The sequence below is a fragment of the Rhinoderma darwinii genome, chromosome 2 (assembly GCF_050947455.1).
Source record: "Rhinoderma darwinii isolate aRhiDar2 chromosome 2, aRhiDar2.hap1, whole genome shotgun sequence".
Lineage (NCBI taxonomy): Eukaryota > Metazoa > Chordata > Amphibia > Anura > Rhinodermatidae > Rhinoderma > Rhinoderma darwinii.
The window spans coordinates 427735476-427760205 of record NC_134688.1 but is presented as its reverse complement, the minus strand read 5'-3'; the positions used below and the strand labels follow the sequence as shown (position 1 = coordinate 427760205).

Sequence of the window (24730 nt, the reverse complement as noted above, 5' to 3'; positions counted from 1 at the left end):
CTAACGGGCAGATGTAAGAGTGCACGAAACATCCCAGCTTCATGGCGCACTACACCTGGGAAACATTCTTTATTGTGCGTTTGTACAGACGGTACAGCTGGAAGTCGGAGGTTGTATTTAATCATAGTCATCCTGTACCAGTCTAAGGGTATGTTCACACGGTAACGCCAATTACGTCTGAAATTACGGAGCTGTTTTCAGGCGAAAACAGCTCCTGAATTTTAGACGTTTTGACAAGTGCAGGCAGGCGTTTTTCGCTGTGTCTTTTACGGACGTAATTGGAGCTTGTTTTCATTGGAGTCAATGAAAAATGGCTCCAATTACGTCCCAAGAAGTGACATGCACTTCTTTGAGGCGGCCGTCTTTTGACAGTGGCGCGTAAAAAAAAAAGCCCGTCTGCACAGAACATCGTAAGACGGTATGGAGCCGTTTTTTCGGGCGTAATTCGAGGCGTAAAATGCCTGAATTACGTTCGTAAATAGGGCGTGTGAGCATACCCTTATGCATAATGGTCATACCCACCCTGAAGAACATTCCCCGCTTTGAACAAGTGTGGGATTCATGGAGTCCATAATCCTGCAAGGGCAACATCTGCATGGTGTTTGTATGTTCTTCCCATGTTTGTGTGGTTTCCTTTGGATCTTCGTTTTCCTCCCACAATCCAAAAAACATACTAGGCAAATTGGTTTCCTGAAAAATTATCCCGGATTTGTGTTCCTCCGATAAAGGGCAACTAGACTGTAAACCCCATTGGGGACAGGGACTGATGTGAGTGACTGCAACCGCTCTACAGCGCTGCAGAATTTGTTGGTAATATATTAGCCAAGCAAAATAAATAAATTATGACAGACTCATCTTGAGGAAAAACTGCACTACACGGCAATGGAAACGATAGCGTGTCGTAGCGGCATATTCTCTTCCTAACAATCTCCATTGACCTTGTTATTCAATCCCGAATGTTATGATAGTCAACGTTCCATCCATGGAAACCGTTACACCCAGCTCACCCTGCAACCTCAACAGGATGTCAATGCCCTCTGCATGTTTCTAATTATCCTGACAATTGTGAGCACAATGAAGGAAATATGGGGAAATGAGCCGACACTGGAGGTCTAATGTAATTGTCAAGACACACACATCTTCTATTAACAAATTAACCAGACGGTGCAAGAGGCCATTTCTAAGGAGAAACTGAATACATTTACCGCAGCCATATATCTATGCGTGGAAGAAATACAAACATTACGTAACGGACAAGCAGCCATTCATCTGTATTGCGAAAACAATGCCCTGTTACAGACGGCTGGAATGAGAAGTGAAGTTACTACTGGCAAGAACAAAAAGTACAAATTCACCTTTGTGGTGGGATTTATGCTCCAAGGGCTGATGATGAAACCAAAAGGGAGATATTACTATATTAGCTTAAATAGAAAAGCAACTTAACAAATGGCATCTAAGATGCCTCGAGAATCATCCTACATTCATCCATGCCACTCAAAGGAGATTGCACAATACAGCTTGCTACCCCGGGATAGAGGCTATAAGAGAGAGTGGCTCAAGGTGAAAAACCTGAATCAAAAAGTGCTGTATGAAGTCACCCCGACCATAAAAGCACAGTGTCAAAGACTAATAAAAGACGTTTCCCTTTTCTAACTAATTTGGTATAGAAACCAGGACCAGAAATGGTGCGTTCTACCAAGTTACCAGACCTGAGCAACTACAAAGACCACGCAACGTAAGAACTAACATATAGAAAAGACTAAGTGCTATTTCACTCCAAAGATATTTACACGTGGTTGCGGGCAGCCACCACAAACATGCAGAACTTTAGGGGATCTGAATAGCATTTCTTTCTGGTTCAGATATTCTAGACTGTGATGTTTTGCAGCTAGAAGTCCTATTCAATGCAATGCAAAGGGTGAAACATGCAGCATGCCCGCAGTCCTTTGTGGATTTTCTCCAGTTCATGTGAACAGGGTTCTGTAAAGTCCCATTCACTTGCATTGTATTTTGAAGTGGACTTTTGGTGCAAACCCCTCATGTGAAAACTCAGTCATTTATGATGGAAATAATGAAGGCTGATAGGTGAACGTCGCACCTTTGGGACCTGCACCTATCTACAGAACAGGGGTCTCCCGACCCCCTGGTGACGAACAGGAGAGGTGGCAACGGGCTCAGCGGTGTCCGTAGCTCCCATAGAATTGAAAAGAGAACCACGGCCACCTCTCCATTCATTCTCCGCCTAGATAGGTGGGAGCTATACTTATCAGACATTCATGACATCCTGTGGATATTGCGTAAATGTCTATGATGGGAATAATTGTTTAAAGAGGCTCTGCCACCAGTTTATAACTGCCCTATCTTCTACCTAATCTAATAGGTGCTTTAATGTAGATAAGTAAGGCTCTGTTCACATCTGCGTTGGGGTCCCGTTATGACGTTCCGTCTGAGGCTTCCGTCAGAACGGGACCCTGAGCAGACATAAACTAACACTGCCGGAAACCAGAGGTTTCCATTTCCATCACCATTGATTTCAATTGTGACGGAGCCGGTGCCCGTGGTTTCTATTTGTCTCTTTTGTGCACCGGATCCGTAGTTTTGCAGGAAGCAAGTCGACTGCCGCCTGAATAAGTTTATTCCATCCTCTGCTGATTTAGCATTTACTATTAAGGGGGTTTTTGCACTAGGCGATTATCGGGCAGACGAGCGTTCGTGTGACAGGAGCAAACGAGCGCCGATCAATAACGTCTCGTTGATCGGCGCTCGCTGCATCGGCCGGTGTAAAAGGCCTTTTACTTTGCATGCTTGTGTACATAAGTAGTGGTGCTGCAAGACATCCTTGAGGGATGATTATTGTTATCTTGAATTTAAGAACAATAAGAAATTGACAATGTGTAGAGAAAAACATTAACTCCAGAAAAAGGGTTAACAAATACTCAAGAGTTCAGGATGTCAGGAAGTCAAATGGAAACACTCTGCATATAACACCAATTAAAAGAAGGCAAACACTCCAGGCGATTTTGACCTTGTTTCCTGACAGCTCCCTCAGGTCATCCCGCTTCTCAAATAACCAGCAGATGGTCACACAGAGAAGCAAACATGACTGTCCCTTTCTTTTGGGTGACTCGTCTACTTTTAGACAGACGTTAATGGTCTACAATGACTCACTCCAGTCTGGCCAGTCCTTGACCGTATTCACTTACTGTGATGTCACCACTGGCATCACTTTCTTGGTTTGTACACCAGCACGTCCTGACTCATTAGGTGTGCGTAGACTTTCTTAGAAATTCCAGAGTTCATCAGGTTGTTCATTAGTTATTTTCTGAACAAGTCATAAGTCTGTATATCAGGTTTAGAGGAATACATACCTATGCTTGTGTGAATGGGTTTCAATATAGCGTGACAAGGACAAACAAATCAAGAGATCTAAATTAATTTGTTTTTTTGCTGACAATTATTTTATTCTATTTCCTTTGGGTAAAATACAGATTTTATTGTAGTGTCCAAACCCGGTAAATCCACGGTAATGTAATGAAAAAAAACCTTAAATGTGGAGGCTCAGTACTCCATTAATAATAGTGTATTAGCAGATGTGGCTCCAGTCATCAGAGGGGTCCACAGATTCAGACACGTGGACCTTTACCTGTGCTGTATGCAAATAGTGGCCAGTTTTCTCTGTGTGAAGGCTCGTGAAAAGACCTGCACTTAAAAGGGGTACTCCCCTTTGGGCAATCCCTACTTGTTACACGGGTCCCTTGACAATAAGCAGACAACAAAGTCTCAACCAGTTGGGACCCCCAGCGATCAACTGGAATCTATGGGAAACCAGGCAGCAGTTTCCCTGCAGCGCCACCACAGGGGAAAAGAAGCATTACAAAGTGCCCATTCAAATCAATAGCTTTTCTGCATTAATGCAGGACAGGACAGGTCCTCCAGAGCGAGAGACACTCTTTGTAACTGTTCTCCACTCTGGCTAAGAGATGAAAATTCTGAACAGAGGACCCTCCTCTATTAACTCAGAATTCCCTAAGGCTGGGTTCACACGAGCATGTTACGTCCGTAAAGGACGGAACGTATTTCGGCTGCAAGTCCCGGACCGAACACACTGCAGGGAGCCGGGCTCCTAGCATTATAGTTATGTACGATGCTAGGAGTCCCTGCCTCGCTGCGGGATAACTGTCCCATACTGTAATCATGTTTTCAGTATGGGACAGTAGTTCCACGGAGAGGCAGGGACTTCTAGCATCGTAATAATATGATGCTAGGAGCCCGGCTCCCTGCAGTGTGTTCGGTCCGGGACATGTGGCCGAAATACGTTCCGTCTATTACGGACGTAACATGCTCGTGTGAACCCAGCCTAATGAAAATGGATTTTCTAAACTAGACAACCACTTTAACCAGGAATAGTTTGGTCATTATTGTAAAACAGCCTTAGGCCACTTTCAGAAGCTGTAATGCGGCCACATTTTAGCATGGTTTACGACCCCAATAGAGAGACCTCCTGGGGTTCTCCTGGACTTAGATTATCATAGGCTGGATTCATACATACTGTTTTTTGATGCAGTTTTTGTAGCCAAAGCCAGGAATATATCTAAAAGGAAATAAAAATATAAAAGGACTTCTACTTCTCTTTTATGTATCCACTCCTGTGTTTGTATCTTAGTGAGAGCACAAGGCTCCTGTTGTAATAGTGACACTTACTCTTTAAAGGGGTATTCCAGCTATAACAAATTACCACCTATCCATTGGATAGGCGATAACTGCTAGATCTGCTAGCACCCCCACGGATTGCCAGAACGGTCGGTCACTTGTCACCCATTCCCCCCCCCCCCCCCAACTGCAAGACCGCTGCCAGGAGGAGTTGAATGGAACATCGGTCGAGCGTGCGCCCTGCCCCTCCATCCAGTCTATGGCACGGACAGAACCTGCCAGTCTGTTTATGCTCTGTACTATCAAGTTTATCAGCTACTCCAGATTAATAGAACATTTATAGACCACTGCAGGAAATCCTTCGGACGCTATACAGGAGCTCTTGCTGCTGGCAATTTATCAGACAAACCGTGCTACTGCAAGAATATGTAAAAAGATGGACAGCTGGGTCACCGCAAATATGTCTGTCCCTGTATAAGTAAAATTTGGGTAAATGTGTTTACTTAACATATTTCCCAAACTAATAATAGAGGGAATTTCCTCCTAGAATAAACATTTTTTCTTTTACCTAGAGATATAAATTCCTGAGTTGGCCAATATGAAGCCACATACTGAGGCTACAATAGCCACCCCATACCTCCCTTCAGCTGTTATCCTCAGCCGTGTGCTAGCCATATAACTATGCTGTGCATGCCTGGCGTCTATGGCATTACGCACGCACACCAAGGCTTTCATGGAATGGGGTGACACGCATAGTAGATCATACCACACATTCTCATAACAGCTGCCCAGTACACCAGGTGTTGGCTGCCCTTATCAATGAACTGACTTATCTTCAGACACAAAGGCCATTTCTCCTGCCACAGTCAGTTAGTAATTCAGGATTACTTCTGGGCAGTTCATCAATGGTGCAGTTCTATTCAGTTACATCTGACTGCAGGCTGAATGCAATGTGATACCAGTATATACCGCACAGATTGCACTCTGTTTAGCTACAGAATATACGCCTGATACCAGGGTCACAGAGATACAATGGAGTCTTCACTATAGACATCTATTGACACATGTCAAATATTACAGGCATTTTCCATATTACTTGGGGGTTGTTTCCTCAAAATGCAGAGAAATCGCATGTTACGTCTTATGCTGTGCAGTTCCATGTCCATCAGATTCATGTATTTTACAGGGCATGAGTGTCGTACGACAGCATCTGACAAAAGTGGTCCACCCCCAGCCTAAAACCATATAACTCGTAACAAAGAGCCCCAACCTTACGATGGGATCAGACACTAAAACGCTGGGTACATTAAACATGGTTTTAATGCTTTGATGTATAAGTCCCACTCACAGGAGGCAGATGGTAACAATCTGCTCAACAAAAAACAGACGGGTTAGTGTGACTATAAGGAGTGTGACGTTACCAACCAGGAAAAAAAGTCCTCAATGTTGCCAATGCCCAATACAACACTTGCAGTAACTTCTACATCATGAGATCTTTGTGTTATATTTGGTTTCAGATAGAACTGGTGTTATTGAATTAATCTATCTTAAGAATTATGACTATGCACACACGAGCCACAAAAGAGCGAAATTACATTCTAAACTCTGCTACATCAGAAATGTCCTATAGACTTGTATTATAAAGTACAGAATCAAATCAATTCAAAAAATTGTTTACCGGATTGTCTATATACTATATAAAACAGTATCTAAAAGTACCTGAATAAGTCACGCACACTCCCAATTCTGCAAACTAAAATGACTGTACAATGAACAGGGTTGAAAATGCTGCCAGTAGTGCCCGTGCCATCTGCCTGCGGCTCACCTAGTCAAGCACAAGACGACATTATTTCATCTCCTCGAGCAGCAGCAGCATCTGTAAGTAACACAGGACTTATGTTTTGGTCTGAGCTTCCTGAGGGAGATTCCAAACCACAACTGCAAAATCCCAGAGAATTCAACTAGACTGGAAATGGGCAGATACCGGTAACCATAGTCTATACTGGGAGACCGTGCCATGGCTTAGATCACCATTGGCATTTCAAGACCTGGATCAATATCGATGGCAAGGATCCTCGTTTCCAATACAAACCTTCTAATGCCTTTATCATGCCAATGGGACACCACGTAAAGAGAGAACAAGTTGTCAGGCGCAGTCAATTACCTTTTGTCTAAGCAGCTTATTCCGAACTCGACCCCAGAGTCGGGCCCCAGTGTTGGATGGTCGTTTGGCCCCCGCGTCCTGTAGTCTCTCCAGGCAGCAGTGCTCCAGGTGCTCACACACAGAGTTTAAGTTGCAGTCTGTCTGCACGATCACCTCCGTCATGTTTCGCTGCCGGTACTAATCTCTGGTGAATCCTCTCTTTATTCCCGAGCGGTCTCTGTGTCACCTTTCCTCAGGCACCCAGACACCTGTATAAAGGGAACGGCTTCCTGCCCGCCACCCACCTGGTTACTGCTCTCCTTGTGACTGTCACTCCTCATTCCTCCTGTACAGCCCCAGTACAAGAACAAATCAATGAGAAGGGCTTCTGGTCAGCAAGTCCTGAGCTTCCTACCCTGCAAAAAGAAATCTGCGGATAACACAGCCTGAAGCCTTCATACAACTGTGCACCGTCCTCCACAAGCTCACAGAAGGGGATTCAAAAGGCGGCCCCGTCTCCCTCCATACTCCTCCCTCTTGCCCAGGCTCTCCCCCTCCAGTCTTAACCATTTGGATACCACTCCAGGGAATGGGCACTAATCCTTAACCTGTCAGTAACACAAAGGTCATATGATAAAATAGTAAAATAAGGTCAGACCTGCTGAAATATAATCTCACATTGAATTACAGTTCTGCAGCTTTACAACAAACTCTTCTCTCCTCTATTGTAACCCGTCCTCTGATAAATAGTTATTTCGTGGTTTCTTAGTTATATCTACTTCTAGAAAAGCGGAGTGCCAACCGATAAATCCACAATTACAACTTCCTCAATTCAAAAAGCAAATGTAACTATTTTTGTAGTGACCTAGAAGTTGGTGATGTATAAGAGCATAACGAAAAAAAAAAAAAGGGGCATTCCGGATTCTGGGAAAGCTGGGTGACAACCCCTGTGAAGTAATGCTGGTCACATTTGTTTCCACACAGCTTTCCCAAAAACAGAATAGGCAAAAAAGTTTCATTATTGGATAACAGAGGACTATTGAGGCACATAGAATTTCTCCGGATCTATTTGAGCACTGCGCTCTGTCCTCTCTGCCACATCTCTGTTAATCGGTGTTCATGGCTTCTCAGCACTTTGCAGCTGCTAACAGTTAAATGAACAGCAGCCAGCCAGGGAAAGATGGCCCGACTAGCACAGTAAAGGGGTCACTTACTCCTCGCTCAGCAGAGTATTACTGCTACAAGCCGTACATCTCTAAACGCCTGTATTTACTGTATTGATTTGACCATAGATCTTCATTAAAACTTGCACTGTGTGAACAATGCCGAAGGATGTATTTACAGCAGACTTAAAAAAAATAAAAATAAAAAAATGAAAAAACAACAAAATGGCAAAAAAAAAGTCTATAAATACACCATAAGGCCCTATTCACACAGTTTTTTGACGCGAAAATAGCGCCAAAGACGCCTCCCATTGATGGGAGGTGGAGGCGTTTTTTCCCCCGCGAGCCAGTTTGAACTCCCAAAAAGAAGCGACATGCCCTATCTTCGGGCGTTTACGTCTCTGACCTCCAGATGGAATATTGAGGCCTGCAAAAAACTCCATGTGAACATTCCCATTTCCCACAGCAGTATTCTGGTCAGTATTTTGCATTAATATTTGGATGCCAAACCCAGGAGCGGAACATAAAACAGAAAAAAGTATAATGGAAAGATTGAGGCCTTGTTCACATCTGCGTCGGGCTTCCGTTCATGGGTTTTGTTAGACTAGGGGAATGGAAAGCCAAACGGAAACCATAGCTTCAGCTTGCATTACCGTTGATTTCAATGGTTATGTTTCCGTTGCAAATGGGTTCCTTTTGTCTCCGTTCCGTACAGTTTCCATTTTTTTAGCGGAAACAATTGCGCAGTTGACTGCGCTACAGTTTCCACTAAAGAACCGGAAACCTTGTGGAACGGAGGCAAATGGAAACCATTTGCAACGGAAGCATTACCATTAAAATCAACGGTAATGCAAATGAAAACTATGGGTTCAGTTTGGCTTTCCGTTCATGGGTTCCTCTGATGGAAAGGTCTGACGGAACCAGCGGTGCCTGATGTGCCGGACTGAACCCAATGACTTATTAGGCCTCATGCACACAAACGTATTTTTTTCCTCCCGTAAATACTGGCGTAAATACGAGTCCTTTGTCACACGTATTCGACCCGTTTTCCGCCAGTATTTACAGACCCGTGCCCGTAAATACGGGTCTGGTGTCACCAGTACTCCACCTGTATTTACGGACCTGTTTTCTCTGCACTAATCGACAGCCCTTTCTCTCTATCAGTGCTGGAAAGAGAGAAGGGGCAGCGTTTTCGGGCAGAGTTTCCGCAGCGATTGTAAGTAAAAGAAGTTCATAGGTACCGTTGTGTTGGTGACGCGTCCCTCTTTTGACATCCAGTCCGACCTCCCAGGATGACGCAGCAGTCCATGAGACCGCTGCAGCCTGTGTTTGGTCTGTGATTGGCTACAGCGGTCACATGGGATGAAACGTCATCCCGGGAGGCCGGACTGGAGGAAGAAGCAGGTAGGTTAACTTTTAATACTATTAACTCCAGTGGTAATCACGGTCCCGGGTGCTGAAATAGTTACTGCCGATCAGTTAAGTCTTTCATCACCCTGGACAGTGACTATCCCCTGACGTCGCCTAGCAACGCTGCCGTAATTACGAGTGCACACACGTAGCCACCCGTAATTACGGGAGCCCCATAGACTTCTTACGGCCATAGTCGTTATTACGGCCTGAAATAGGACATGTTCCATATTTTTCAATGGCACGGGCACCTTCCCGTAAGCATACGGGAAGGTACCCGTGGCCAATAGAAGTCTATAGGCCGTAATTACGGCTCGTAATTACGGGCGTTTTTACGTTCGTGTGCATGAGGCCTTACAACGTGGTTTGTTGGGTTCTACTGAGGTGACCATCAGGTTGTTGAAAAAAATAGCGCTGTATTTTGACACAAACCCCAACGGAGGCTCCGAACTGAGCCTCCCACGCATATGTGAATATAGCCTTACAAAATTGAAATCAGTATTTCAAACAAATCACCCACTGACCTAAACAAATATAAAAGGATCTTGTAAAAAAAATAGAAATGATGGGATCCACAATTATTTTATAACAAAAAAACACAAAAATAAACTTTGAGAGGGTTTCCGTGAATAATACAAATTTTCCCAACATGTTACTCTTATACATTTTCTAATATCTTTACCTTTAGAATAAATCATTGTTTACCCCCTGCCGCTGTTCGACTCCCAGCTGAACTCTTTCATTCTCCTGCATGATGGCGGGTTGTCCATAGGACCAATGATGGCCCACTGCAGTGATATCACTATGGTTGACACATCAGTGCAATAAGCTGTGATTGGCTGGCCCACTCACATGATATTTCATCACATAAGAGTTTAAACAGAGGCGGTGGGGGACCCGAACAGCAGCAGGGTAACGGTGAAAAATTCTAAAAGGTACAGTACGTCCCTTTAAATAATTGTATTATTTTAAACATCTTGAACCAGAAATGAAGACTTGCTGCACAGAATGCAAAAATCAATGCAATAGGTGCAGAAAGCAAATGGTAATAGTAAAGAAAATTCCTGTGTTGGGGGTCAGTTAAACGATGGAGCTATTAAGAGGTCAAATTACAAGGAGGCCTCAAACAAAATGTATTACATTTCAAAATAGGAAATTTAAGCCCCGTCCTTTAATCTCTCAGAGTCTCTCCAAGTATTGACTACACTGGCGAAATTAAAAACGGTTTCCTACTGCAGGACTTGAAGACCTCTTACAATATCCAGACTTAATTTAGACCGGAGTCATATTACATCGAGCTGCAAAGAGCGCGCCAGCATTCTGCAGCATTTAGCAAGTTATTTTGCTGATACCAGACGATCAAAAAACAAAACGGAGGCAGAGAGTAATTGTATTAGCTATTTTCCAAGGCACAGTGAGGTAAAAGCTTCAACTGTACATCAGGTCAAAAATATAAAAATAAAATGAGAATATACTAAGGTTTAGGGCTTGAATACACTATCCGATCCTCGCCAACATGGCACATGAAGGCGTAACTGCCCCTGTGGTGGGATCTTTAGTCACCTGGCCTATCTCCTGCCTCATTACAAATAGGAACTCAAACCTACTCTGACATTGCTGTAACCTGGACAGATAAATTATTATTGGACCACAAAGTCAAATAAAAAACAACTCACCAAGGAAAATATTAACCCCCTAAAAATATATGAATTAGAGGGGTTGTCAGGTTTATAAAAACATTTTAAAATATCCTGCATTGTAAGTGAATACTGCGGGGCCCCTGGTTTAGGAACTACCAGTAACTATTATTGAGGTAGCCTCCGTTGTCGTTCCGCGAGTCACTGTACAGGGTTGGGGCACGCAGCTTTGTCGTGTACATGAGCTACAGCAATACTCTGTACCTTTCGACAAGGATGAAAACTTCCCAGTGCTCCTGAATCCTCATGTGCAGCGAATGAGTGAAGTCTTTCCGTTGACGCAGGAAGGGTTTGCCATATTTAAGATCTTGATGGAAGGGATTGTTTCTGATTGTCACACCCCAAGCCCAATGAACTGCTAAGGAGTCACATCACTGTGTGAAAGGTCCTTGGGGGGCTGTAGTGAAGCTTTTCTTATTACAATCTCGACAACTCTACAGAACTCCAACCCAAATGCAGTTAAGAAAAAACAAGTTTGGCATAGAACTTTTATACCCTGTTTTCTTGTTATAGTCATTGGTGACTTTGCTAATACCCTCTCTTACACTGGGACACATTCCTGTTTTTGATGAAAAAACAAGGAGACATGTAAACAGATTAGACATAATGCTTTAAAAGGGAACCCGTCACTAGTTTTGGAGCCACTATGCAGCAGGGGGTTAAGTATTCCATATCTGCCGTATCAAAAATGGCAGTTTCAGGAATAGTTAATAAAATAACTTACAATTTACTGAGATGAGCCTGCGCACATGAAGAAGAGGACAGTACACTGTGCATACGCAGTGAAGCGAGGTGTACTATCCTTGGCTTCATGTATGCAATGCTCATGCGCCCGATGCCACTGGACTCCTTACACGGACTCTTCTCAGCAAGTTGTAATTTACTTTACTAACTATTCCTGAAACGGCCGTTCTTGATGTCGGCCGGTTTGGAACTGCTGCATAACAACATGCTGGTGGTTCAGTGGCTCCAAATCTAGCGACAGGTTCCCTTCAAGCAGAAGGTGTTACCCTTTCTTAAATTCACATTTAAATATAGCGTGGGACACTGAATTCCTGCTATACCTTGAACATGCATTATGGAAAACACATCGGTAATTTCCAAGCCTACAATAGTTAAATGAGTTCCTGAAGAAAAGCACCCACACAACTAATCTCATTTCCTAATACTGAAACTCTTTGTCCTGCCTGTACATGCTCAGAACTACCACGCAATAGTGAACTGGGCAATCGCTGGAAAATCCATTTGGGTGAATGGGGGGGCGGATGTAATGCGTAGTATGGGTCCTAAACACATGGAAAATTTATGTTCTATAGCTTACACAGTATCTTCTAACTATGTTCTCTCAATACGCCTCTTCCAGGTGACCTCCTACTGAGGATGCATTCACAGTCACACATTGAAAAGTGATTATGTTTTGTAAACACTGAAAATAGAGAGGTCCATAGGGACAATATATCCCAGTAGTGACCATATTAAAAAAATAACTAAAAAACACACACACACACACACACACACACACGTTCCCATGCATATCCCATGAGTATTGATTCACAAATTATGAGGGCGAAGAATACAAAACGAATGGGAATTTTGTTACGCTATCATAGAGCACATCATAGGACTTTACAGATGTTATTTTAGAAAAATATCCCCCAATTTCAGAGGCAGATTTCAGTATGTTACCATATTGGTCCGCAGGGTTCCAGATAAAAAGGGCAGATAAGAGAAAAAAAACAAAACAAAGTTGACTCTTGATTTTAATATATTGCACAGTGTGTGAGAAAAGAAGAACATTATAAACCAAGACCAAGTGTATATTAAAACAAACAAATATGATGAAGTAGTGGGACGTCTTTATCTAGATTTGCAAATGACTTCAAAGCCGGACAATCCGTAACATGCCCTTTAGATGTCTTATCTGGCAGCACATATGGCGCACAGATTAATTTGTGTCCTATAAAACCGATTCATCCGGCCCATTGATGGTGTTCTCAGATCGCTCTATCAGTCATATATGTAGCAGACAGACAATAGATTCTACAGTACTTAACGTTTCTATAGCATGTGTGTTACATGCTTCATGTGTTCCTTGCATATTGTTTTGCTGTATTTCAAAACAGAATTGTTATAATAAAGCATTGTCTGGGGTTTACCATCTAATTGTCGGGAGTGCTGGAAAAGACCTGAAGCCGAGCCAAGAAGAATTAACACCCCGGGTAGTCTGTTCACATGTACGGAGATGTTATAAGTAAATTCTGCTTAGTGCAATCTTCACTACAGAGGATGGCGAGCTCATGTTTACCTATCTTTTTAGTAGGGAGCAAATCCTACTTAAATGGATACTAAAAATGTGGTACCAAAACGAAATACTTGTTATTTGTAGTTTAAAAGGGTATCACCATTTAAAAAATAAATAAATAATTAGTTGATCCAATACATCTAGAATATAGGAAACAACTTTGCAAATGGTCTTGATTAAAAATATCCTATCGTTTTGTGCCTACAGCTCCTATGTAGACCTAGTCGTCTCCAAGGTTACAGAGTACAAACAAACACTGTAGTCTGATCCTGCAGTCATATTCGACTTCTTGTCCCCTACTTCTTGGTAACCGATCAAATATATATTGTAAAGTACAGTTTAATGATCACAGCAATATGGGAGGAAGTAACTAGCTTCTCCTCCTACTTTCAATGGAAATCAATATAGCTGGCTGGGACATAAGAACAGGGATTGGCAGGCAAATCCGGCACCACTTCTCTTTAGAGATCAGGGGAAAACATCCCATCTGGCAGTCCACATAAACATCAGACTGTGATTGGCAGGGTCAGCTGACATCTACCGGTTAGGCCACCTTTAGATTTAATTTTTTAACACACAAATGTAGCAGCGGCATGGTACACCATAAGAGCAAATTCTTAAAACTGAACTGTTGCCTATTGTCTTTTATAAGGCAGAGGAGCCCAGGAGTTATAAAATGGAGCATTGGCTTCTCTTGCTGCGGTGTTGTGGGCCGCTGATCATGTAGGTCTCATACACATGCAGCTGCCGCTACCTTTCATGGTTGTGGATTTTCTGCCATTTGTGATAGCAGCTTCTGACTAACTGATAACGACGGCCATGGCCAGACAAAATCTCTATGGTGCTTCTGCTTGATACATTTTCCTTCTGAAACCCTGACAAAGAATAAATCGCCAGGCGGCTCAATCCAGCGTAAATAAAGGAAGAGAGTTAAATCTCATTTGTTCAGGGAATCTGCTTAGCTAGCGGAGAATAGAAGATTGAAAGAAATGAGGAAAACTATCAAAGCCAGCTCTTGCCTGCACATAGCCAATATTATGTAAATGTAAAGGGACCGCCACACTGTACCAATGATACCATGTCTGCATAGAGGTTGCCATGAGGAAAAGTGGCTTCTGTGGAGTATGTAGAGGACATAAGACATTGGATAAATAAGAATTTAAAGTAAATGTCGGATGTTAAGCACTGCTTTCGTATTTTAAGCCCTAATCGGTTCAAAGTTCTGTACAGATTAATTTGTTAATATACTAGATCTTTATAGCAGTCAAGACTTATACAGCCCCCTAAATCCTCTGAACAGACAGAGTTAAAGGGTTTTTTCTATGTTAGGCATTTATGACATATCCATAGGTTATGCCATAAATGTCTGATAGATGTGTCCCAGCTCTAGGGCCCACACCTATCTCGAGGTCCTTAAGCCCGTTCCAATGGCCACCACATCCAGGATGGGAATTGTTGCAGAGGTGGTCAGGGTCCCGGAAACAGCAAAGCTCGCTGAGATACGTTGTTCCTGTAACTCCCATTCACTTCTATGTAGCTCAGCGAGCTTGGTTGTTCCATAATCCCGATAAACTCTGCACCGATTTCCTTCTTGGATGCGGTGGCCAGAAGCCAACTCACCAGGCGGAGATGAAGTCGGGGGACCCCCGATCTCGAGATTGGTGCTGGTCCCAAAGTTGTTTTTTTTCCTTTTTCATATCGGAGATGGGAATACCCTTTTACATGATTTAATTCTGGCATCCTGCAGCCACCACTAGAGGAAAAATAGGAGCTTACTTCATACTGTATTATTCAATGTATAAACCATAGGTCATAAATGTCTGATAGACTCGGGCCTCAGCGAGGCGTCCTCCACTAGCCACCGTCCAGAATCGTTCGATTGAATAGGTGCAGGTCCCAGAGCTGGAACTCGCATCTATCAGACATTTATGGCATATCCTGGTATGCCATAAAGGTCTAAGTTGGGAATACCCCTTTAATAATGTAACTATGCCTATGCAGTTGACTTGGAGCTCTGTATCAGAAAAACGAAGCTCAACCACCGTAAAAATTTTAGGAAATAAAAATGAGCACAGAATTTTGGACCTAATTAAATAAACTAAATGGTGTTCAAGGGTGGACATTCACTTTAAATCAGAGTGCACAAAGCATAGCTCCAGAAATTCGTACCCAGGATTGTATCTCTGTTACATCTGGATTTTCTCTGCGCTCTACTTTAACATGACTGCATTTGTTTTCCGTTTCCCCGTCCATTCTTGTTTGTTTTCTGCAAAACTGGGATTGGATCCCAGCAGAGAGATTGTGAGATTAGAAGCACGACCGAGGACCAGGACTGATGTGTGGGAATATATCCGGTGCACAGATCTTCAAACATTTCACTGCTTTATCAACAGCAGATAATAAAGAAGACCTAGTATACGTACATGAAATAAAGGTCAATTTTCCGTTCTGTATCAACATCTCAGCAGAGGCAACAAGGAAAACATTCCCAAAGGAAAGGCTTGTGATTGCCTCGCTTCTTACCTCTGCTGGGATCTGTTCCCATTTTGGCTAAAATATAATAACAGAAAATGTTGGCCTAAAACGGATAGTAATACATTGAGGAGGCGGCGGCGGCACGACATCGTGGTTAGCAGTCACATATTTACACACTATGAAGATTATTTGGATATTTCTTCTATCACGTGACAATTTACTTCTGGTGTTTTACTAGGAATAACATTTAAAAACAATACATTTCTATGATCACCTGGTAGAAGTAAAAAAAAAAAAAGAATATGGAAAAATAAAAACAAGCACAAATTTAACGATCATTTTGCTTGGTAAGAGTTATAGCACAAAACTGACTAAAGATGTCCAGGCTATGAGATCGTGAAAATGAAATCCACATTTGAAGAAAAAATCCAGCATTTTTGTTTCTTACAGAAGAAATGCCCGTAAGCCACATCTGCTTTCAATCGCGGGCCCCGTGTCCCAGATGGGCCAAAATCAGTAATGGCAGAGAGAGGCCAGAGAGGCTTAGGCAGGAACCAGGCACAAATCTCGAGAAAGTATGCAATATACAAACAAGCCATCTCCTGGGACCTCCGAAGAATATAACACCCAACAGCCTCAGCCGTATTATAGACACACACCAAACAAATACGAGTGTCATCACGAAATCTACAGGCTAAAGAGGAAGGCTGAGAAACACGGACATCCTGTCATATCATCTATTTTACTCCTACTCCGTCAACATGTCTTCTTTGCTCATCTTTGTCTAGTTAGTTTGAAACATTATGCCCCCCCCAAAAAAAATTCATTTATTTTCAAATAAAAAAGCGAATATAAGATATTGAGCTATGCTCTTTTGTCATATTGCTAAAAAATCTATTTAGTTACTTGTTTTCCTTTTCTTGGAATAACTGGTTAACATTTAATGTGGCCATTACTACAACATCCTGCTTTTCTAAAACCCTGGATTGCAAATGTCTACACAGTTATGTATTATACATCTCCTGCAACCATATCACTCCATAACTAGACCAATTTGGAGTTCTAGGAAGTCGGAGAATCAACCCCTGTACCAGCTGTAATGGCGGCCATACTGGAAACATTAATCTTTTCCAGAAACAGATATGACACAGCAAAGTCGCATGCATGGTCTTTGTATGGGGACGCACCCAGTCCCTATGGGTCCGCATTACAAAACCAGTGTGCCGCTTATTAGTGCCTCCATAAAATGGCACATGATGGAATCAGGCCACCATTTTTTTTGTCCTGAAACTCATGAGGAAAAATAACCCTCCATTTGTCACCATATAAAATAAAAGGTGCACAGAGGTACAGTATGGGACCATGGGTGCCGTATTACAGACCTATACAACAAGGATCTGTAGTCAGTATACTGCAAAAAAACGAAGTATAAAATAGCTTAGTAGTAGACTACGCTATTCCATCAAGTAGTATCTTGAAAAAAAACGTATCAGTTAAGCAGATATCATAGTAGCCTATGGGTAATGAATGTCAACGTATAGCATCCGTCACAGGCATCCGTCTAACGTATACGCTATTCAACGATGTATCTGTTAAACAGATGGCAATATAGCCTATGAGTAACCAATACATTAAACGGTTGTTTAATAGTGGCATCCGTCACAAGGATACACAAAAGAAAAGCTCACAATGTATCTGTAGCGTAGTCTATGGGTGACGGACGCCACTATTCAGCATCCATCACATCCTCCGTTAAACGGAGGACAAAAACACAGTGTGAACCTAGCCTGGCACTACATTGCATTTAGTCTGGTTTTCTTTGCTTTAGTTGAATAATATACACGATAGATCATAATAAACATCTACATAACCTTTGTCTGCTGCTTCTAAGTACAGTCAATAGGAGTTAATTTCTGATATCTGTTTATCGGCATCAATATCTATTATCAATATCATTCGTACACTTGTAATGGGTAGAAAGCGAATATTTTAGTTTAGTCAATAAAAGCAGAGAGGCAGGACAGAGCATGCTGGGAGTTATAGTTATTTACCAGTGACCGAGCAAAGACAACAAAGGCCTACTAGCCACGCCAATAGATTGTTAAACCCTCAAGGTCTACACAAACTGGGCAAGTAGCGTGTTCAGTCGCTCAGTATAGACCACATATATTGCCTTTCAGATAAAATGAGGGGCCAGAGTGCAGCGGCTGTGAGTAAAGCAGGAAAGCAGTCAATGCTGGAATGCATCTCACTGTCGTCCTATAAACCCTGCAAAGCATTAACATTCCAGCATAGCGACCGGAAGGACTGCATAATCCGCCTTCTCTAATGTGATAAAGAGAAATGCCAAGCGGAGAGGGAAAAGCATGGCATTCACATTATTCAGCCACTGAATCTCCACCTTTTTATACCATGTCGTTTTTGAATCCAAAATTCTGAATTTGATTAATTTCTTATTATATCTTTATAGCAGTCAGAGCGAAGTTTTTCTGATATAGAGCTCCAAATCCCCTGCATAGACATAGATCCATGGCTAACTACAGCTGCCATAAGAGGGAGCTCGGGAGCCTATGGAGTTCAATGTATAACTGTATGAAGCTCCCTCTAGTGGTGACAGAATGTAGCCAGATTTATTTATTTATTTAAATCTAGGTCTATTCTCCAACTGCTATAAAGATATATTAAAAAGTTAGTCAGCATTGAAATTCGACCCCATTTAGAGTAAAAAAGAAATGTATTTAAGGATGAATATTCACAATAACTCTTACTGCCAATGACTTAAAATGCTTGCCGCAACCAGAATATAAAGGCTAAAAGTGAAGATCTTTATCATAGCCGATATTAAAGTCCAAAAGTTTAGCTTTCAAACGATACTAGGTTCTAGGTGCAATGTTTACCGGCATTTGGATTGCATGGAGGTTTGGTTTTTCAGTTGCGATGACTATGTGAAGATATGTGCCTGTGGACATAGGCGTAAGTATCATGTACGACATCCACACATCCTGAACTTTTATTTTTACAAGGTGTTGGGAGTCTCCGGCTATGCTTGGGTCAGACTTACAGCGACAAACCAAAATTTTATGCTTTTTTTTTTTTTTACTACAAAGAGTTATGCTTTGATGCAAAATTCCATTAAGGTACACAAGTGTAAAGTGCTGTGTGGCGTTTTTACAACGTGTAAGGTATCAACTTTTATAAAATGAATCGGTATGCGGTATATGATTTTTCTTATTTCATAATTCAGGTTTTATGAAGTATCTACTTTAGGGTTGCTACTTTATTTTAATTTATGTGGATCGTTACACAGGTTTTAGGTTGCTGCTCACTTATGGCTATTTCTTCTATTCTACTTTATCTATTTGGGAGCCTATTTTTGTATCTTTAACCTTAGCATTGTTATTCTGCACCATTTCCTACTATATAGGAGTGTGCAGAGAAAAACAAACACCTAAGCAGCACCTGGTAAATGAAAAAGAGCAACGCTAGTCAAAGATGTGTATTCAATAACTATAAATAGGTGCATGAAAAAATCCCATTCCCAATGAATTCTGTGACAAGAACTTCTCTTCAAAATTAAATAGCGTCTCACCCACAAGATATAGTATATAAATCTCATCTTTACATGTGATGTATTCGAGTTTTGCCAGAACCAGTGGAGTTGTTGCTCCCTTCGTGTTGTCAGCAAGCAGAGGCAGCAATCTATGGTGAATGGGGGTATATTGTACTTTAAGTTCTGATGGTAGACCTTGGTAGCTAAACACATTGCAAAATATATGTATCATTATGACATTAGTCCAAACACAGAAAAAAATGCTGTTTGGCGGCCATCTTTAAAGAGGTATTGCCATCGCAAACAATTATGGCAAATCGATAGGGCAAGCATCTATAGCTGGGACCCACATCTATCTCGAGCACAGGGGTCCCCACCCCACCACTGAATCCAACCGCCAACCTCGCTGAGCTACCCGGTTTTTGTAACTCCCATAGAAGTGAATAGGATCTCCGAGTTCCCTGACCCCACTTAATGAGATGGCCACTGGCTGCTGCATTAAGACAGGGAATTGGCGAATCAGGAGACAGCTGAGCTCATGCTACATGGTTATCATAACCACCAGAGAAGTAAATGGGAGTACAGAAACAGTGTAGATCGCTGTGCTACACTGTTTCCGTTAACTCCTTTTTACTTCTATGGAGGTAACGGAAAAAGCGTAGCTCAGCTGTTTCCGTAAACTTGGCCACCTTGCCACGGAGTCTCTGCCTGGATGTAGCGGTAAACTCACCAGACAGCAACGGTGTTGGGGGGATCCTGATCTCAAAATAGGTTTGGGTCCTAGAGACATGACCCGCATTTACCAGACATTTATTACGCCATTAATGTTTGAGATGGGAATACCCCTTTAACGTGTGCCAATTGGTACAAATATTTTACCTAACATACCTGATATGGCTACACTGCTGTTTCTTTTGTATTTGACCTTTGTCCCTACGCACAAACTTGAAAAAAATCTTAGCTGCTTGCCATATCCAACTATATACAGAATGCCCCATGGTGGTAGCAAAAGGCACCTGAGATTTTTGCAAGTATGGATGTGGGGGGAAGAGAAGGGTGCTGTGTAATATACAGTAGGAAAGGAGCAAGTTAGCGTTATCAAGTATATTAGGAAAATGAGCAAAATTACTTATGTTGCTGGTTACTCAGGTAACAGTTACATTAAACATACTTTAAAGTGGATGTGTCATGTTTCCTAGGCTGGCCTATCTGTGGGCATAGAATACAAAGGACCCTTGAGCTTGCGCATTTATAGTTTGATATTAAAGATTTTTTAAGCAGTCACATTTTTAAAAAAAACAAGACCAGCCCCGCGCATATCGCCAAGAGAAACCTAGCTACCCTTGATGAAGCTAGGTTTCTCCTGGCGATACGCGTGGGGCTGGTCTTTGTTTTTTTAGGTGTGCGCCCCTCTGCCTGGCTTGTATTTATTGCCTTATTCTTATGATGTTTTAGGTATGTGCCTTTTTGCATTGTATGTCACATTTATTTATGATCTTATCCTATATTGAGAATTGCCACATGTATTGAAGTGGGGCCATTTATGTGTCCGACAGGTCTGATCTAGTTTGGGGCTTGTGCGCACTTTACGATGTATCTTATTATGGATCATGGTTTGAATTTTTGCATATAATGTTTTCAAATAGTTTGTCCTCTCCTTGTTAATAATTATTATTTTTTTTACCATTTTTATACAATTTTGGAGGTGCGTCAGCTTTTTTTGCCCTAGTTTCACTGGTAGTTTTAATCTTTCTTTACTCGACATGAAAGGACTGTACCTATACTACACTGTACTTATACTGGATTTCAACACTCATAAATTGAACCCCTTTCAAACCAGTCATGCCTCCAAAAACAAACCCTGCTCTTGGACTTTATTGGATATGTTGGCTTCATATCAGTAGGAAACATTTTTAACACCACACACAAACAAATAGACCCATGCGACGCCGGGTCTCTCTGCTAGTACATTATATCCATCTGTGTGTATGCAGAGAATCCAGACTCATGGGTTACCTACTTGTGTGGGAAAGCATTAAAATAGATCTTATACTCAAAAGGCAGCTGATATGTTGGAGGAACAGGAGAAGGGTGCTCTGTACCATGGAAAAGTTATTGGTATTAAGTCTGCTTTGAAAACGTGATAAGTCTTTTATGACATCGGTTGTCCAGAACAAAAAAAAAAAGTTCTGATAGGTACCAATGGGTTGGAGATGATACAACGGCTCGGTTAACTCCGCACAGGAATAAGAAAATAAAACATTTGGAGTTTCTTTATTCACAGACAGATGGAAGATTTATAAAAGTATGTATAAAAAAATATGAATGACACTACACTACAAGGACAGACCTTGCTTATAAGCATTTATTCAGAATGCATGGAGTGTAGACCGTCCCACTCTATAAATCTGCGAGTCCCTCTCGTTTCCAGATTAGTAATCCTGAACACCCACGTTTCATTTAGCAAACGGCTTTACTCAGATTAGATTAATAACACCATGTACTTCCATATTAAGCCTTGTATTTATAACTGAGGAAGGACACAAACCACCCATGTAGCCCCACTCCAAGCACGTCTCAGCCTTCCTACATATATTACTATATCAGTCTCATCAGTACTAGAAGACTGGCAGTGAGAACACAGTCTAAACAAGACTTTATAGGACAGAGAGAGGTCAGGACCCCAGTCTGTTTCCAAAACAGCATGAACCAGAGGATGGGGGGCAGAGATGACAGCTGTGTCAGTGACTTAGACAGTATGTTGTCCCATCAATGAGTCCAGTCTGCTCTAGCCCCACGTACTTCACATACAGGGACACATGGTGAATGGTCCGGTCATTATTAGGTTCGCTGTAATTACTGATATAGCGCCAGTGAGGGTCAAGTGGCTAAGTTATCGGTCAAGTCACAAAATTTTCCAAAAACAAGGAAAAGATCTGATTATAATGATTACATCTTGCGTCTACAGGTAAGAGTGGGATTGTTGGCTCAATGACATGACATGAACACGATGACAACACTTTGGGACAGTTTATTATAAATAGGATTCATGAATAAACAGCTGCATAATGTATACAGCTCAGAATATAAAAGTGTTTATACTAAACTATAGTTCAGTTTAAATATAACTTTATATTTTACGAATAGATCTTCCCCCTAAATTCCTAAAATATTTAAATGTTTGGTCCCAATATCCACCATGCTCACCCATCAACTATACTATTTCCCTTTTTAGAAAGGGGTTGTCACAGCCCCACCCATAAATTGGAATCCCTGAATAGAAAGATGTATTTTTATTTAAAGCTGTGCCTTATAAACAGTCGAATCACATTATTATGACCAGAAGCTAATATCCAGAATAACTGCCGTGTGCAGCTAGACGAGCTGGGAGTGACTCAAGGTGCTGGTAGGTTGTCTCCGGTATCTGGAGCCACGATGACTGCAGTGCATCCCACATTTTCTGGAGGTTGTGTGGGTGAGGATCCATAGAGCGAACAAGCAATCGAAGTCCCACAGATGCTGAATTGGGTTCAAGTCTGGCAAATTAGGGGGCCAGGGAAGTACTTTGAAGTCTTGGTCGTGCTCTTCCAACCACTGTCTGACATTTCTAGCCGTGTGACATGTCGCATTGTCTTGCTGGAAGATTCCATCTGTCCAGGGAAGACAAACAGCATGTATGAGTGGACGTGATCTGCAACGATGGATTTGTACCCAAATCGGTACAGAGTGCCTTCCACATGGATGAGTGGGTCCAGAGAATGCCATGAAAAAATTCCCCAGTCCATAATTCTGCCGCCATCAGCTTGTGTTCTTCCAGCAATGTTTTCAGGGTGTTTGTTCTCTGATGATTCTCGCCCGACACGCCAATGTCCATCCGTTCGATGAAGCAGAAAACGTGACTCATCAGAGAAGGCGACACTTTGCCAATCATCGGTGGTCCAAATCCGATACTGCCATGCAAATTGAAGCCTTTTTTTCCGATGCACCTTTGTTAGCATAGGAGCAGTGACCATCCGTCTGCTTCGGAGCCCCATATGCAGTGGGGTTCGCTGAACTGTTTTGATTTTTATGGTGAGCTGCTCCACTGTAGCCTGTCGTTCGGCCCCCGCGCACCCTCGTAGCCAACATTCACCCCTAACATCAATCAATGTGGTGTTCTGCAGTTTCCACATCGTTATTATTCCCAATGGTGCCATTTGTCTACTCACGATACACTTTCACCACAGCATCGCGCGAACAGTTCACCAACTGCAATGTTTGAGAAATACTGTCACCCTTGGCCCGAAAACCAATAATCATCCCTTTTTACAACTCTGATAATTGCCCCTTTTACCCATTGCAACAACTATTGACGTGTGTTCAGACAGTCTAAAGCACACCTTATATACCCACCAAGCCAGCCCACGACACATCACTTCCTTCATGGACTACACGCTGCCGACGGCGAAAGTAGGAGGTGGTCATAATAATGTGACACCGACTGTGTATATTTCCAGCAATAGAGAAATAAATAGGGCCTTCTGAGGAAGAGTGTGATACGTGCATTGAGTCCTAGGAGTGTCAGCAACCATCATGCCAGCCACAGGTTATTTAACCTATGGATATAATGTTGTTAATGTGACCTTGTATTTACAACATTGATCCAACATATATGTATGTTTTTGGTTTTGCATAGGGATTGGGACTGTGATCTTGATACGTTTTTCCCTGAATATTTGAGCCTTATACATATTGTACAACGGACTAGCTTTAATGGTAAATTGGGTATATAGCGGATGGTCTAAGTAAATTCTATTTTAATTATGTTTTAATCTTTGTATATATATTTGTTTTCTTGGGGGATTGAGTAATAAAGTATATTTCTGGACATTATGCGTCTATATTGAGGTGTATTACTTGGAGACATATATTGGATTAAAAATAGGGTATCTGATGCAAGAACTATTGTATTCCAGTAGATAACATTAGGCTAATTGAAACGCATTTAGACAAAAAAAAAATCTTCATTTCGATTAGAGGTTCAGCAGTTTATAACCAGGCCACTAGATAAATGCATATATAAATAAATGGTCAAAGGTCAAAACCAAGGGCACTGTGAAGCTTGATGAGTGTATTGATGCATAACATGTGCAGGGCATACATCCAGGAAAACAACAAGAACTACAAGGCACCGTTCTAATAGAGTTTACAGTGCTACTTTACATATGTCACTTACAAACACGGATCAGTAACAGCATACATTAGGCGGCATTCACACTGTGTTCAGTAGATCTGCACGCAGGATCGCCTTCTTTCATATAGAATCCTTGGTAGAATTCTCTGTGAGCTAAATATATCAGC

General features: G+C 42.0%; 1 protein-coding gene across 9 annotated transcripts in view; it reads right to left on the bottom strand.

The window, feature by feature from the left end:
- ABR (ABR activator of RhoGEF and GTPase) overlaps positions 1–24730 on the bottom strand; it is a 400130-nt gene that overhangs the window by 23934 nt on the left and 351466 nt on the right. The window contains exon 1 of one of the 9 annotated variants that reach the window (XM_075854357.1): positions 6815–7246. The exons of the other annotated variants lie outside the window; for them this stretch is intronic. Coding sequence (XP_075710472.1) covers positions 6815–6976 — 162 coding nt within the window. The 5' untranslated portion in view covers positions 6977–7246. Of the gene's footprint in view, positions 1–6814; positions 7247–24730 lie in introns of those variants that run through there. 9 annotated transcript variants of the gene reach the window in all.